Genomic DNA, 18230 nt, shown 5'->3' with positions numbered 1-18230 from the left:
ATTCCGGTGCTGATTTGTTAGAAATGAATGATGCCAAAATATTGGCTTATTATTTAAATATAGTTAACTATTAAGTAGTCATGGTTTTCTACACAACTAGAGATTCGATTTTACCAGTTGAACGTCGTATACACTAAAAAATCTGAATATTAATCGTCAACCCAAGTCAACCGTTCACAATATTATTTGAACTTGAACTTATATTACTGTTATGAAAAATTGCAAGGATGTATAGTGGAGTTATAAAATAGCTTTTTGAATAGCTCCCATAATGGATTTTTTCATTGATAACCATAGGAAAAATATTTTAATTTGAACTGAAAGGAAAACAAATATATAAAGATCAATATGAATTTGCTATATTTCATTGACATTTCTTCAGCTGTATACACTTTATCCACATCTGAAGGATAACGTACTATTACATAATTAAAACTTGCGACTGTGAACAAGTAGAGCGACAAAAGTTATCCACTAGGTTTTAAACATGGTTCATACATAAATTATATACCGAGTGTAATCGTATGGCTGTCTAAGTTCAAATCACAGTATGTTTTGGTCCTTAAAAGTAATAGAAAATATGGATAAGTCACAAGGATTTGATCATATGTACAGTGCATAGACACAGGAAAACTACTGAATGAGTAATATTCAGCCCATAGTACCAGATGAACGTTATAAATTAGTTATGGAGATTTATTAACCACCAAAAACCTCGAAACGAGATGTTTAAAACGAGTAGACAGATACAGATATGTATTCAGTCCATGAAATCATTGACTCCTGGACTGAGTTGTGTAAGGAGTGCATACCTTCTGTTTAGAAGGGTCTCATACACCTCGAGCAACTAAAAAGAAACTTCTGATTCATTCGTGTAAATATCGGTCGAAGTCGCATACATACATTCATTTATCTTCTTTTAGGTAATCAACACCATATTATCCATTTTTTGATTTCATCTGACATTATTTTTCGTTAGTGTTATATTTCCTTTTTGTTATTACACTTGATGTATTGATTTAAAGTTGAACAAGATGAGCCGAAAAACATTTCTTTCTAATTCCAAATTGATTGTACGTCTCAACTTAGATTGGTGAGGTGTGGTTTAAACATATAACTAACAGACTGATAAATAGATAAGTTATATAAGACCATAACATTGTTGTACGTACCTGAGTTATTACTTGTTTAGTTTTAATTGTTATTTCAAGATATCCTTGATAATGAGACAATAACAAAGATTTTATCTTCAGTCACCTTCTTAACAAAAGAAGTAAACTGATACAAAAAGGCTGAATAACTAATAACTGAATTGAACAATTTCGTGCATACAACATACGAAGGTGTGTTGTGTACACATGTAATAAAATCAAGTGTACTTTAGGCAAGATCATGAATTTATGGGATCATTCAAACCAAACTTTACAGTAAATAGCTGAAATGTGAATAATACATATAAATTTCAAGTAAATCTAGTAATTATCTATCAACACATTTTTATCATATCCCAGACAACTAGTTCAATTCGTTTGTTATAATCTGACATACAAGTTATTTGTCGTATTGAATTAAGGACATTAAAAGATATGCAGTAACTTGAACATGAATAAATAGTATTTTTCTGGTGGTAAATAGTCTTATAACCTATAAAAATAAATAATTGCTTTATACAAGTTCTACCATACTTAGTTTAAAGCCATCAGTTGTTGTTTGTTTTTTTTTTATACATAAAATGAAGCTATTTGAATAAGGTTCTCCCCAACAACAGTATTTGTATTTTGTTGGTTTCAACAGTGTAAAATAAAGAAGGTTAATAATTTTTTTTTATCAACCCACCGTGACGGTATCTTACCATATTATAAATAATCAGTGAAAATGTCATTTATTTTAAATAAATCACAGCATGGTACTGTTTAATTGGAAGATCATATGATTAAATAAAATTCAACAGAACACAAACGTAAAATAAATACAACACAACAATGATAACACTTCAATTTGTATGAACTAAAATCACTGATAATCATTGACATAGTGTTGTCTCCATCTTAGTGGTAACTGAATTCTGTTGATCAATTTGTTGTTTCAGGATTTTGATACATTATATATCTTGAAGGAGAATTTTAGTCAACAAATGAAGAGTATACAGTAGTACATTTGTTTAATATCCAGTTACTGAATAATGTACTATCTCAGTTTAATCAAACAATCAGTTTAATCGTTGCAATGGAGCAGGTCATATAGGCCACACAAAGCGAGATCTTTCGAAGTGCATCTCTGAATATTAATTTGCCCGGCTATCTAAAGGACTACAAAGCTCTATTCTAGAACACTTATTTAATTCTGGTCACTATGATTTACCGAAATTCTCCTTCAAAATCAATCATACAGTCAGAAGAACTGATTCAGAAGGAATACAAATTAAAAACTTCCGTACAACATAGGTTTGAAATATCCACTAATCCAAGCGCAACGTTTGTATACAAAAACGATACGTCTAACCTCTCATTTTGTTATAGACTACTAATTTTAATTAATTAATTATACAGTTTGTGTAATTCAAAATCAAGTCATCTCTGTTTTAGGCACTAAAACTGATTACGACTGGCCTAACAGATATTACTACTTTAGTTAGAGCATAAAAATATATAAACTTGTTAATTAATCATATAAGTTTATTTGTGATTCAATTCCAATTATTATTGTAATGAAATTCAATAATGCCAACAAAGATAACTATAATAACGAGAGATCAGCTTATATGTAAAATGATATTAAAATACATATATATGTATATTATTCGCATAAAAATTGCCGAACTAGAATAAGCAATTAATAAATGATGAAAATGTTCATGATTGAAATGCGTTTTGACTACTGAAACGAAATAAAACACCCAATAACATAATGCATTCCATTTAGGTGTGAGACCTAAGAAAAAGTACAATGTTTTGTTTTTTTTGACATGAAATAAGGACAATAAAGAACAAATGAATATGAATCAATATGAAGTAAAATAATGTCGGGTTCGAACTAAGACAATAAATAACAAACACATGATTCGAATTTTTTTTTAAAAAAGGAAAAAGAACAAAGTTGACTAATTTAAAACGACTAAGAGAAAAAAATTTGGTCAGGGTAAATGTTGGTCGAAAAAGAAATGCACAATCATTTGGCCTAATAGTAACTAATGCTTATCATATTCTTAAACTGGAGGCAGATAAAGTAAATGACGCATTTTTGATAACACTGATAATGAACCGGTCATGAAAGCTTTGTCAGATTTTATTGCGTTTATTACATCTAAACGACCTTCTACCACATCGGTTAAATCGTCAATATGTATGAAAAGTGTAACATTTGCTGGTTGTTTATCAACTGGTAGACAACCTGAACCGACAGTTCCTGTTTAAAACAGATTATTTAAAGAAAAAGAGAAAATTAACAAACCAGGAATAGAGCAAAAAATATTAATGACGAAATAACTTAAGATTGAATTTGCAAGATTATCCACAATCTGTTCGGTGAACATGCAAATTCAGATCATAAAAAGACTTTTTTTACAAACTTTTGGCGGACAATAATTCTATTTATTTGTATTGGTTGTTTAAATCTTTCCATTGATGTACACGACTGCAATTGACCAGTCTCTTATTGGTATATTCTCAGACTGTGTGGATTGCCTCGACATTTTTATCATCTTCGAATTATTTCCTGCTTGTGGCAATCTTGCTTTCTTACTTACTTACTTAAGCCTGTTACTCCCAATGGAGCATAGGCCGCCGACCAGCATTCTCCATCCGATTCTTGTTCATTTTTCTCATGTCTATTTCCATTTCCCGGCGTAATGTGTTCTTTGGTCTTCCTCTTTTCCTTTGGCCTTGAGGATTCCATGTGAGGGCTTGTCTTGTGACGCAGTTGGGTGCTTTCCTCAATGTGTGTCCTATCCACTTCCAGCGCTTTTTCCTGATTTCTTCCTCCGCTGGGATCTGGTTTGTTCTCTCCCACAGTACGTTGTTGCTAATAGTGTCCGGCCAACGGATCCGAAGTATTTTGCGTAGATAACTGTTAATAAACACCTGTATTTTCTGGATGATGGCTTTCGTAGTTCTCCAGGTTTCCGCCCCATACAGTAGAACTGTCTTGACATTTGTATTGAAAATCCTGACCTTGGTGTTGGTTGACAGTTGCTTTGAGTTCCAGATGTTCTTCAGTTGTAAATATGCTGCTCTTGCTTTGCCGATCCGCGCCTTCACATCTGCATCAGATCCACCCTGTTCATCAACGATGCTGCCCAAATACGTAAAGGTTTTTACATCTTCCAAATCTTCTCCGTCAATTTTGATTGGATTGGTGCATTCTGTGTTTTATCGGAGAATCCTGCTTTTCCCTTTGTGTATATTGAGACCTACTGCTGCTGCCACACTGTTCGTCTTCTCCTGCATTTGTTGTTGCGTTTGGCAATCTTGCTACCTCCGTTTTAATCGTACAAAACATGTCAGACATCTTACCTTTCACCTGTTTTATGGCTTGATGTTTATTCATATCCGCGTTACTATACTAGGTTTTGAGAACAACGTGAAGTCACAAAGGGCTATAACGTAGTCTAACATAAGTCTAAGTCGATGGCAGATTGACTAGCTTTACAAGCAGACTCAGTAAAGCAGTATATATCACTGCGTAGACTACAAGGATCATTTTCTATAATTTTTTACCAGTGTAAAATAAAACATTTTGTTAAATTATTCATCAATATGGATGGTGGTTATCAGTGTAATCCAGGTCGCAAGTGATCCACATATGCTGAAAAGAGACTGATTAATTTAAGTTCTAAACATCAATGGAAAGATCCAAACAATCAATACAAATGAAATATTCATTATTAAGTCTAGTGAATAAGTGACTATTAATTAGTGGAAAAAAGGCTGTCCTTGAAGGCAATAACCTCTATTTATCACCTTAAAAGTGTGAAGAATTCTTTAAAGAAAGTTGCCGACCAAAAGAGATTTAATAACTTAGCTTACCAGGAATAGAATTGGTAGCTTAACGGTCAGGAGGTTCAACTTTCAACCAATAGTTCACGGATTTGAGTCCAGCTCCGTTTACTTCGGTTTAAGTAGAGCGGTTGTATCGCTAACCATCCACTGCTCAAAATCCCAAGAGTACAGGAATCAGTACTTGACAAATGAGTTACATCAATACCGATAAGTTGAAAGTAATTTCATTTTAGAAAATAAATATGAGTCAATGTTCAGTTTAAAAAATGGTTCGAGCTGTTATTTTCTGATTCAAAATAGAAAAGCACTTTTTTAACTGGTTAGTTTAATCACATTATTAGGTTTATATTTCTGTCTAATACACCTCATTCGATTATGGGAGGAAAATTGAGAGGGAACATGGTACAAACGAATAACCTGAACAACTAAAATACTTTAGTGGAAACACTAGAGTTCACACAGAATTTAAGTAAGACTCTTCTACTATTTTCCTGATTCTCTAAATACCCCTGATACGTTGAAAATAGAGGAGTTAGCATATCTCGTTTTGAGTTTGATAAGAGCACGAAAAGCTAGGATCCTATCCTGTTAACATACAATTAAAACTGTATGATCCGATTACATGCTTTAAGTTTAAACACAAAACTCTTTCTAACTACATTTTTACCCAAGTCACACATTTTATGTTTAGGTGAACAATATTAACTCAAGATACATAGTTGTAACGCTTGAAAATCGTGACCAAAATCACTTGCATAAGAAAAAGAAATGAAAATATTATGAAAACAGAAACATACCAGTACCAGCATCCAAATAAAGTAGAATAAAATTTCGATTTTCCACTGAATTCAATAATGGTAAATGATCTTTGACAAATTTGTTCTCCATTGATATAACTAATTGTAATGATGCACAATCAAGAGCTTGACAAGCGATATTACTATTAAGTAGACCTTGAGCACGTGTTATTGCTTTCGATAAAGCAGGATAATTATGTGAAATGCGTAATTGTGACAGAGTATTTAAAGACTTAAAACTATACTGTTTTTGTACTTTATTTATTAGTGGTGTAGTTTCAACAGAACTAGATTCATTAGTTATTGTGGTAGTTGTTATTTCTGGGTCTGATATTATGTCGGTGGTATCACATGACATTGATGTTGAATTAGTTTGTTCGGAACCATTAGACAAATTGATTATTTGTTGTTCTACATTCGATTGACTAGTGGGTGGTTTTATTAGCGGTTTATCACCTCGACTATTCAGCAATACACATGATAATTGATGCAAGTGTTTAGTAACCAGTTCAATATTTGACTTGGAATTATGCGATGGTGGCGGACGGAGTAGAACTAAACCATCACTGGAAACAATGAATAATAGTAGAAATTAAAGTGTAGAACAGATTATTGTTACTCTACACAAGTAATAAGAAATGTTTACTAAATATTTAATGACCTTTAATATTGTTTAAGAAAAAACCTTATAAATAAACATTAGAATACAAACAAGTAAGTGGGACTGATGAGTGGACCGTGGATACTTTTGAATCTCGTAGTTTACATCATGAACTAACCACAGTTTAAAAAAAAACCATCGAAAACTACGAAGCACTGAACAGTATGTGAATCCTCACAAGTACGCGTTGATGACCCTGCCAAGAATTGGATTCAGGATTTAGGTAACGCAGTCAGTACTCACTCCTTAGATTACTGAGTTAGGATTTAATGATTTACATCTCCAATTTTAATCAATTTGGAGTGCCGAGCAACTAACTTCCGATGTGATTGGTGGGTAAATGCCTAGCATCCAGCAGAGTTAAACGCCGCTGGTTATGGCTTATAACTAGAACAACAGGAAAGACCTTCAGAAAATGATCACTAGTAACATATCACGATAATGAATAATATATTGTACAACCAATTAAAAGAGTTGATTTGCTGAATTTTTATTATTAACATTTTTGAAGTTTTGTAAAGCAAAAAAATATAATTTGTTCTTTTTTTTGGGGGGTAGAAATCCAGTTCAAATATTTCGACAAATAATTTACAACTATTGTGTCTATATGACATAGTTCGTTCTGAGCGACATTTAAAAATGTTTTTAAAAATCCAACGTTAAGAAAATACATGACATAATAGTTTATGGCTAGCTGGATAAAAATAAATACATTTATGAAACATTTCTCAAACACTTACAATAAACATTATATGCCCCCAAGTCAACACCTTTAGCTGAATCTGAAAAGTCAAACCTATTTTCAAGAGAGAAATGTGATACACCAGGTTAGCTAGAAATCATCCACGATTTTCCAAGAAGTGACTTACATTTCTTAAGAATGAAGCACACACAATAGTGGCTAAAGTCTCTCTCTCTCTCTCTCTATATATATATATATATATATATATATATATATATATATATATATATATATATATATATATATATATATATATAAGACTTTAATATGAATATTCCGTCTCATGGTTTTAATATGAATTATGTAGAACAAACAGTAAAATCAGACACACGGGCATAAATAAACTTACATAGTAACTTCTTTCACATGAATGCCGTATGGACCACAACGAGAATTTAATGTGCCCTAGTAACAATGATAATAAATAAATTGGACAACCAACAATCACTAGTCATCGAATACATTTAATAGGAATTTAGAAATATATATCAATATTTTAATTATTTTTCAAGTTATTGTAACTGTCAGTCAGTAACAACGTAGAACTTCGTACGTACGTACATCAGTTCAAGTTGCCATACCGCATTAGCACAGAGATGCAGTGGTCGATTCAAATCCCATAGTGGTAGAGGTAGTAAGAGTATAAGCACTAATCGGGAAGATTAGGGTTTGGAGATGTTATTTAAAGAGTATAATCCAGTGAAATAAATTTGGAAAGAGAAAAAAGAAAGTAGCATGAAGAATTCAGAAGATTAGAATTTGGGAGAACACAAAAGGTGGATGCACCTGCGCCATTGCAAATGATTTTGAGCCATGTAACTGTACTGTAAAAAGAACTAAACATTGTGGATAGGGGTTTGACAATTGAAGAGTTTATCATTTTTAAAGGTAGAATCGAATCCGGTTCCACATAATTTGGTTTTGGTAGCCAGGTATTATGATAAGTTTACGCATAAGCAGCATGACTTAAAGCTGAATACATGAAACATGTACTTGATAAGCAAATGAGATTAATTATTAATTCATTAATTTAAAAAGGATGATGATATGAAAAATAAGGGAATAATGTAAAGATTAGTGTAATGGAATTGTGGATATTATTGAATCGCATAGGTTGCATCATGAACAACCGTTAATTGGACTATAGCAGCTCTCCTGCAATCGATTTCGATTATGGTTACTCGAATAGTAACAACTCGTTTAAGTCTTTGTACTATTATGATCACTATCTTGTATGCATAAATGTGTACGCTTGATCACATGATAGCCTACGCATATATCTCTCACTAGCTTAAATGTTGATAGCTTAGATATCATTCGATGAATCATTTTTCCCCATGTATATATACTCGAATCCTATTATTGGCCTTTACCTTGCCTAACTGCACCTTGATTTGGTTTGACTATAAATTTACCTCTGTATTCGCTTGCACACACATATTCGCCTCTCTGTTTGAAATTCACTCGATGTGTTTGTAGCTTTGTTATCTGAGCTATTCGCTAATAAACTGTAGTCTCCGCTTCTTGTTGCCTTCTGATTTCAAACACAGTTGGGATTTATACAATAACGGTTATCAAGGTGATTGATTAACGCAGTTAAGCAACTACAGGATAACCATTGATAACTACAAAGCAATGAACATCTGTTTCATCCTGTTGTAACGTGTGTGACTGCAGGTTTTGGTATAGCAGCGTATTTATCGACCGATTACAGTGGACACGCAAAACACGTAGCGGACGACCTAGTGCCCTGATTGGCCCTGCTTCGCTGTCTGTCCTAGCCAGTTGAGTCAAGAACGCAAGTCACAGCCTCTGAGATATGAATCATTGTATTTCAGACATACTCTATTTATATACCAAACAGACAAACCACATCGTACCATAAAATAGAAAACAACATTTACACAATATTTAGCAAGTGAAACAAACATCGACCAATGGGAAATGTACATTTAAGGTCCAAGGCCACCGTAGACTTAACACGATAATTATTGGTATATTTTTCCGACTATCCTAACACATCCTAGTATGAGACTCTTCAATAGTGCCTTTTCACAACCAATCAGGAATCTTACTCAAGACCTTGCAGTGAAATACTAATCTTAGAATTACTATATCAAGTGGCTTATGTCTCTAACTTAAATCAATTGATTATATTGAGCAACTATCTTCCAATGCCATTAGTGATATTTCTCATACCTGAAAATAAGTAACTAATGAGCAAATGATTATTATTAGCATAAAAGGTTTGTGGAAATAAGTATCAGATAATAGATAATAATTGTAACCTATTACCAAATTCAGTGCTTCATAAGTGTGTCATTAGTGTTCGACTCTACTTTCAATTGAATTGTAAGCTAAGTATTATTTCCGAACTTCCAAAAAACTAGACATTATTACCAAGGCATGAACTATATTTCGTATTTTATGATGTATAAACCTACTTCAACAATGTTTCCAATCAGAATGAATCCAATAAATTCTTTTTAATTCAAACTTCAATATATAAATAATATTTATTGAACAAGACTTATTTGTCATAAATCAATTCTTTTCTTTATTTTGAGCAACGTATTTGTTTAAAAACATAAGCATTGGTAAAAGGAGGCATCACATATACATGCGCCACACTCTATCATTCAGTTTGTGTAAAAGCTGAAATACTGCCCGGGCGGACAAATTGAAAGATGATTTTAAGTTATGAGTATTAAAGTATTTTTAAAACAAACAATGAGTAGGTACAATCATTGTCTGAAACACGAATACTGAATTACACAGTTAATGATTGTTAGAAATAAAACGAACAATAATTTAATATGAATAAATTATATATAATAAAACAAATAAAAATTTAAAAATCTTACTTTTGTTTCATTAGCCAAGTCAATTTTTGCATTACCTTGTTCTAAATAATACCATTCTAAATGAGTTAATGCTGATAATAAACACAATTGAGTTTGTGTAGTAACAATATCCAAAGGGCTTTTGTTAGTTATACTAAATGCATAATCTGATTCTAATAAATAAAATACTATTGAACATGTCACTTCTACAACAGCTTCATCTTTTGTACCACCCTGAAAGGTAAATAAAGTTGTTTTTTTAAAAACAAATAAAGAATAACAAAGGTTAAGTTCAAAGATGAAAACAATAGTTTTGATGAGCTTAGTTTCTCATGATCAATGAAGTATAGATAATGATCACAATTTTTTAATAGTGTAAAACATAACAACACTGAAGTTATTGATTTAACACTGCGAGATTCTGACCATTTTCATGTAAAAATTTGAAGAAATCCAAAAAGTTAATTGAATTAACCAGATTGAACCATTGAACAACTCTATCAAACTGACACTTTATGATTAAGAAGGTTAAATTTTATTTTTTGAAATTCATAGGGGATACTGTGATATCAGGACGAAGAATAAGTGAATAGTAACTACTAGGATCTATTTGTAAACTGTTATTATACATATATATATATATATATATATATATATATATATATATATATATATATATATCTTATTGTATAAACATTAAGTAACTATGGGTTCTAATCTTGACGAATATTCGTATACAATATTACACATATATTCATATTCCTTTTATTATAAGCATCCGTTTGATCTATTGACTATTATTATGCGACTTACTATCCTTAAGATATTCCTAATTTGTTAGTTACAATCTCTCACAATCACAGTCAAATTTTGGTTTGATCTTATATAATTGTTATTTTCTGTTTCATGGTATGATGCGGTCTGGTTTGTTTGTATGTAAACCACATATATCTGAAATACATGATTCGTATAACGGAGGCTGATAATGGTGTTCTGGACTGAACCAGATGGGTTAGGAGAGAAGTTACTAACTCGGAGGTCCAATAAGAAATTGGAGTGACTCTGGGCTGTTCGTACTGATTTATGAGTCACTGGCCTGTTCAATACGTCAGTGTTCTAATCGGCGATAAGTCACGTGATAAATTCGCAGGGCAGAAGTGCTATGTTTGAAGAGATTACGTGGTCACCTAAACATGCAAACGAAACGAAGACTCGGCGACACAATGACCAGATAAGCTAACTACTCCGACGCGTCCCAAACCCGTTAACTAGAGAGAGAAGCGCACGTTCAGAAGAGTGAAGGTGTGCTCCAAGCAACCAGAAGCACGGACAACAACAACCAGCGCAACTTAAGCGTATTTATACAGCAAAAAATATCGTTCGGAAGCGCTACAAAACAGCATATTAAAAGAGGCCATGAACCAATGACATTTAAGGTCCTGTCAAGTAGGAAAAGTTACATGAAGGTAGAAATGAGTGCTTTTGGCGCGAAAACAAGAAATGCAACTTTCCAAAGTAAAATTACAAATATAAGACATTTACTAAGTGAGTTCTTTGACCCTTTATGTCAACACAGAACCGTGTCTACAAATTAGGATGTGTCGATTGTGATGCCTTCTATATTGGAGAGTCATCTCGAGAAATCTTAATTCGAGCCAAAGAATATATTAGGTACACAAAGAAATTACATAATAATCCCATAGAACTGGAAATCGGCAAAAGCACTTCATGCCATTTTTAACAACCACCGAATCGATATCAAAAACACCAAAATATTACAAAAAGGCTTTTCCAACAACAAAGAAGGGAGAGTAGTTGAAGCTTTCCACATGATGCTTAATCCTACCGCTCTCAATAGGAAAGAAGGCCTCACTACCTAACTCACTATCCGACTTGGACTATCTATCTATCTATCCAAGCTACTATGTCTGATATTATTCACATTTCGCACTATTATCGTACATACAAACTAAACTCTATCCTTTCTCACCTCTAAGGTCACATTTTTCATCCTTGACCCTGCGAACACACACAAATTTACACACATGTCGCTTATAAATAACGTAAACTGAAATGATATAACACTGATGTACTCAGACCTGTTTTTTGTTTCTTTGTACTATTTAAACTTGGATTAATTTTGATTTGGTTATTTATTCTCTGAAGAAAAGGGCTTACACTGAGTCACGAAACGCCAAAAATCTAATTTTCTGCTCATTGGGATATTACAAATATATTATTTTTATTTATAACAATCTACCCAATGCTCAATTTACTTGAAATTACCAAGTCAAACCTTAGTAATGGCACCTACAGTTCACATAAGTGTTTAGTTCGGCATGTATTATACCCATTCATTAGCAAATTTATCCCTTTGAAATTTGTTCGTTTTTTCGAAATCGTTACCAGATGGTAAAGTGCTAATAGATGTGTTAATTACTGTAACTCTCAATTTTTTAAGGAATGAAGATTTGCTATCTGGAAACTACTAAGCTATAACTCAGAGACTTAAAGACAACAGTCTCACAGCCAAACTTGAAATTCCTAGTTTCTATCAGTCTTTGCAAAGTAGTCAGTGTGCAATATTGAGGAGTCCCAAACGACTAACCGGTACTTCCTGGTTTTTATTAGTTTCTCAGCAGTTAACTATTCGTGATTAAGGCATTAAACTAATCTCCACAATCCATTTAAATGAATATTATTATTCTTAGTCGTCAATTATTGTGTAACAACTTAAGTCATTTTACAATTGCTTTTGGTCAATTTAGTAAACTATTTAGTTTTTCGGTAATATATATTGGAAAACTAATCCTGTGTCATTTGGAGTTTTGAATAAATATACTGCGATATTTTACCAACTTATCTATATATTTACTGTTACGTCATGGTGTTGGACTTTTCAAAATAATGATTCACATTACATTAAAGAATCTGACTCAATGGAATATTCTAGTTAATATATGACGATTGTTGAATTTTATAGTTTACATCCTGAATTCACTTTAGTTAGATATCTATTGAAAACTGGGTTCCTGAGTTTAAGACAGAGTGAAGTAGTGGATAGGGACTGGTACGAAACAGATATTTAATTCTTCCTGATTTTCAATGATTATCTAACTAGGATTACTTTGTATTGTAAATTATTAAAGTATAAATGAAATAGTAAAACTGTATACATAAATACCATTGATTACAATGTTGACTTTATTCATTATATGTATTTAACCAAACTAAAAAAAATGGAAAATGTTTGAGTCAGTTGTACAATCAACAAATAAACATTAGAAATTGTATGAATCAGAACAACACTTGCTCATTTATTTATGACTGTGCTTGCTTAAATTCTTGTTTACGTAAACGCAACAATAATATAGTTGAAGTTAGACATTAACACCATTGGATGCCGACTCAATGGTCTAGTGGTTAAGTGCTCGCAAGCGGAACCAGTAGGTCCTGGGTTCGAATCTCGCAGGGGGTGAGGTCGTGGATGCGCACTGCTGAGGAGTCCCACAATAGGACGAAACGGCCGTCCAGTGCTTCCAGGTTTTCCATGGTGGTCTAGCTTCAACTGACTCATGATCTTAACCTTTGAAATAATATAGAATTTAATTTTAACAAATAAGCCTGAAATTTGAAAAAAGACTAGTTTTTTATAAAGTTTTTAGATCTAACAACAGTAACGATATAAGATTTCTTTCAGATTTAACTAACAAACAAAAATGAAAAATGTGTAATTAGATTAAATTGTATTAAAAAAAATTATGCATAATTGATAAACTATTGGAAAAGTTTGGGGATAAACTCCAAGTTGTCAAGTCATCTAAGAGCGCCGTAGTCATTAGTTACGGTTATGTTTTCGTCTAGTTGATCACTCCATCGTAGATATTTTTGAGTAATCTCTATTATATAATTAATTGGAGACATAACTTTTGGTGTTTTGTAACTTTTCTATCATCATGAGTAAGTTCACTACACTTAACACGCCAGTAGCATGATGGAGTGGATTTTCGTGGTAGAAAACTTTATATTTTCCCTGTAAGCCAGTGAAAATGGTAGAGAACGAAATACACCCTCCAGTATGGATAACGACAATGTAAATGACAATTCCCGCTTCATTTTGGTTGGTTGCCAGATGGGGGATCAAAATTGCAAACGTATTATACACCATAATCTTGGTTGGAGGATTATCGACTTTGTTACCAATCTTAGAATGTTTTTAGAGCCCCATATAATATCAAAGTCAACTATAAACCTATAAATATCGTTGTTTTTGTACTTAAATTACTGGGCAATTCGTAAGCGGTTAGAAAGCCAGTATCACAGCGTTCAAGTACCATAAACACGACAAATACTTTTTTTAAAAACATCTATAAAACGAATAGTCACTCACAGATACAGGTTTAATTTTTACTAGTTGATCATCGAGAGTAATTAAGTGGTAACGATCACATATAGGCAACAGAAATACCCAACCTGGAGGGAAAAGAATTAAAAGTAATGATAACGACAAGATAATTTGTCAGATTAAAGCTATGAATTTATGTAAAATTTGCCAGTACGTGAGAATAAAGCAATACGACCAAATGCATTGCATAGACTAAAAGAAACAAACATGAGAAATCACTATATCAAACGTAGTGGATATCACCTTCGTATACAGTAGGAAAAAAGGAACATACGTTATCACTCATAAAAATACAAGCAATCAACTATTGATACAATATTTGATCAGGAAAATGTTATTTTTCTGAAATAAGGCAATGCCAAGATTGTTAGAAGCATGAAATTCGGCTCAATTTACAATTAAATCAACGGAAACCCAATTTGTTCATCCGTAAGGAAGAAGCCAGTCAATCAATCAGTCGAAAGTTAACCGAACGCAACAGTAAACAAGAATGAAAAAGCATATTAGGATTAAAATAAATCTATGAGAAAGTCAGTCATATACCAGGTTATGAAAATAAAACTATTTCGTACTTGTGGAGTAATTCGGAAGAGGCCACTATTTGTTTGAAGTGGGCGCTGATAATATTGTCTAGAACGATAATGGTGTAGCGAACGAGAAATCAGATATAAGCAGTACGTAGCACCACAGTGGAAGCTTTATAATAAAATCATACAGTTCACGGGATGCAGTAACATCAAGCGAATCGAATTAAACTGCTAGTTCCTATGATTTTGCGTCTATTTGATGCAGCATCATAAATACTAGTACTCTGACAAAATCAGAAATGAGAAAAGATAAATGGTCAGGTCATTGAATGCCGAGTCACATAAACTACTGGGTTATAACTTAGTAAGAAAGTTAATTAAGAAGAATAAATAGTTTAAAGGATAGAGCGGATAATCTTATCAGGTCGTCATATTTTAGAACGGCTTAATAAAAGAAAAATCAATTAGGGAAATAAAATGTTTAAGTAATGTAAAGAACACACACAAAAATGTTTGACAGTGAAAACACTGAGATTTTGGACAAAGGCAAAACGATGAAGATCAGGACATTCCTAATAGCTTAGCATTTAGGACAGTTAGTGGTCAATATAAGGAGATAGACTTAATTTACCAGCCTGTTGGAAAAAACCATAAACAACCGTAATTACAAGAACTAGGTCGAGGAAGGAAACAATCAAAATAAACACGTAGATAATGACAGGATGTGACATCAAAGGCAATCAAATTCAGGGTCGGCAAATCAGGCTGCTTGCTAGTCAAATATGGAGGAATTTGAATAGCTCACATTTATCTGAAGCCTGTGTTGATATGACCTAGATAGATAGTGAAATTGAAATTAAATAATCGGATTGAATGGAACACTAGCGTTTTTTATTATGAAAGTTTCACAAACTATTTAGATCCATCAACAACGGTTTTATAATTTTTGAACGTTCTTTACAACTTAAGAATTAAATTATTCAGTAAATGCATTAAAGTCTGCGATTTATGCAGTGTCATTTTACTGATTTTTTAGAAGACAGAAAATATGTCTTTAGGTAGAACGAATCAAGATAGACACAGATACTACAAAGAATCCATGAGATGCAAAACACTATGACTAATGAATAACTTGATGTTTTAGGTTAGTTCTACATCATGGTTACCGCAGCAGTAACGTTGTCCTACGATTAAAACAACGTGAAAAACTTTATAGTAATAAGGAGAATATGCAAATGCAACAAATAAAAATACTCGTACCTTAAACGGAATGGGCAGTACTCGTAGAAATTTTGAAGTGAAGCAAATAATCCACAAGATTTAAATGTGTCCGTGTGTTTTAATAACAATTGAAGTGATTTTATCACACATACTTTAGGTCACTTTATATCTATACACGTCGTTAGGCTGGCATTCCATCCCTAAATTATTTGTTGAGAAACATTATAATGTATGATAATGAAAATATTTATTAACCCTATGAAAACAACTGAGTTTTTCATCGTAAATTAGCACTCCTCTCAACAATAAAATATACATTTAAACAATAAATGTTGCAAAAACAATCATGCAGTACTTCTTGTATTTAAATGTCTTGATTCACAAATTCATTATGCCGAATCTCATAAGCAGTCGATACAATATTTCATGATAAAAACGTGACTACTTGACCAGATTTAGTAGTTAAATGAATAATATTAAAAATGTCCAGTTTTGCTCATCTGTATTTCATTGAAATCGTGAAACGATCAATGTCAGAATACTATTCAAAACCTGGAAGCACTAGGCGGTCGTTTAGTCCTAGTGTGGGATTCCTCAGCAATGCGCATCCAGGGAACCACATGTGGGACTCAAACTTAGGAATTTCGGTCTCACACGAACGCTTAACCTACAAACCACTGAACGAGCACTCAACGGTGTTAACGTCTATCATTAACCAATCCACGATATTACGCAACTATCCCCCATTGGTTTCGGTGGGTAACTGCCTCACAACCGACGCTGTTGAACTCCACTGGTCATGGGATCGAAGATGAATACTGATGAGGAGATCCATATTGGGACAAAACGGCCGCCCAGTGTTTCCAGGCTTTCAATAGAGGTCTAACATTGATCGGTTCATGATTTTAATGAAGTTCGACAATCTCTACAACCTTATACTAGAAAGTGTCCATATTTATTGAAATCATAGATTTTTATTAGTTCTCCGATTTAAGAGAAGTATTTTACATTCACATGAGCGATTTTCGATTAAACGTTCTGCGAAGAAATATCTAAACATGATTAAATTATTTAAATAAAGCATCATTATCCAGATTTGACATGATGATTTGTTATAACGATCGGAGTTCCCTCGTATTTACGAATGGGATATCTAAACTAAGTTCCTTCCCAGTGTCTGTTCTACAGGACATCAACACAACTCAGATCAAGAACATGTGATTAGCCTGACTAGAAGGTAAATATATTTCCACACCAAAAACCGACAACAATCCAACAACAATCAATGATAATAATAAGGATAGGAGAATATAGAACTCATTTATCGCCTGTCAGACTATCTACTAGTCTGACTAAGCAAACAACCAATCATTATCATCCTCGCCCACACAATTTCGAATAAGTTAAGAATCTACAAAAATTAAATCAACAACAGCAGTACTTATCATACTCACCAACCATCAAATCGATATAAAGAGAAATATTCAGATAATCCGAAAAAAGTTTTTTTAACTAAAAGGAAATGTGAGCAACTTTTATGCATTGTTTAGTACTAGTGCGTTCAAAAAAAAGAGCTACTGATTATCTGACCGAATTGTATCGTATATATCACAGTTACATTTAATCAAATGATATGACAGTAAGAATTAAGTCTGATAGCTAGACATTAATTTCAATGGAGATTGAATGACTTACAGTTTTCATGTGCTAAGTTCATTTACGTGTTAAGCGATTTCTATTTTTTTAGTTTCATCTTTTATACACAAACCAGTTAATTTTTTAGACGATAATACCTCTTCTGCTGGACAATTGTCTGACCGCCTAATAACTTTATAGTTGGAGACTTACATCGACAGTTCTGTTCTATCAGTATCCACAGCTCTGCCATATTGTATCATTGCATTCTATTCATTCACCTTAACTATTACAAACCTTTTAAATCCCTTATTATATCACTTAGTTGAGATCAAACCGCCAATACAAGTGCAGACTAAACTTTGATGATCACATTTATTCAAATTTGTCCACAAACGCATC

General features: G+C 32.7%; 1 protein-coding gene across 2 annotated transcripts in view; it reads right to left on the bottom strand.

The window, feature by feature from the left end:
• Positions 1 to 2666: 2666 nt before the first annotated feature.
• The window catches only part of MS3_00002838 (uncharacterized protein), a gene marked incomplete at its 5' end in the record, with an annotated part of 28842 nt that continues 13278 nt past the window's right edge, over positions 2667 to 18230 (bottom strand). Inside the window, 5 exons of one of the 2 annotated variants that reach the window (XM_051210493.1) lie at positions 2667 to 3405; positions 5795 to 6360; positions 7547 to 7602; positions 10062 to 10274; positions 14431 to 15256. In XM_051210493.1, coding sequence (XP_051070487.1) covers positions 3206 to 3405; positions 5795 to 6152 — 558 coding nt within the window. In that variant the 3' untranslated portion in view covers positions 2667 to 3205. The remainder of the gene's footprint in view (positions 3406 to 5794; positions 6361 to 7546; positions 7603 to 10061; positions 10275 to 14430; positions 15257 to 18230) is intronic. The other variant, XM_035732618.2, reaches the window with a different exon arrangement.

This window comes from Schistosoma haematobium, chromosome ZW (genome assembly GCF_000699445.3).
Source record: "Schistosoma haematobium chromosome ZW, whole genome shotgun sequence".
NCBI lineage: Eukaryota > Metazoa > Platyhelminthes > Trematoda > Strigeidida > Schistosomatidae > Schistosoma > Schistosoma haematobium.
The sequence above is the reverse complement of the archived record's forward strand: the minus strand, read 5'-3'. Positions and strand labels throughout refer to the sequence as shown.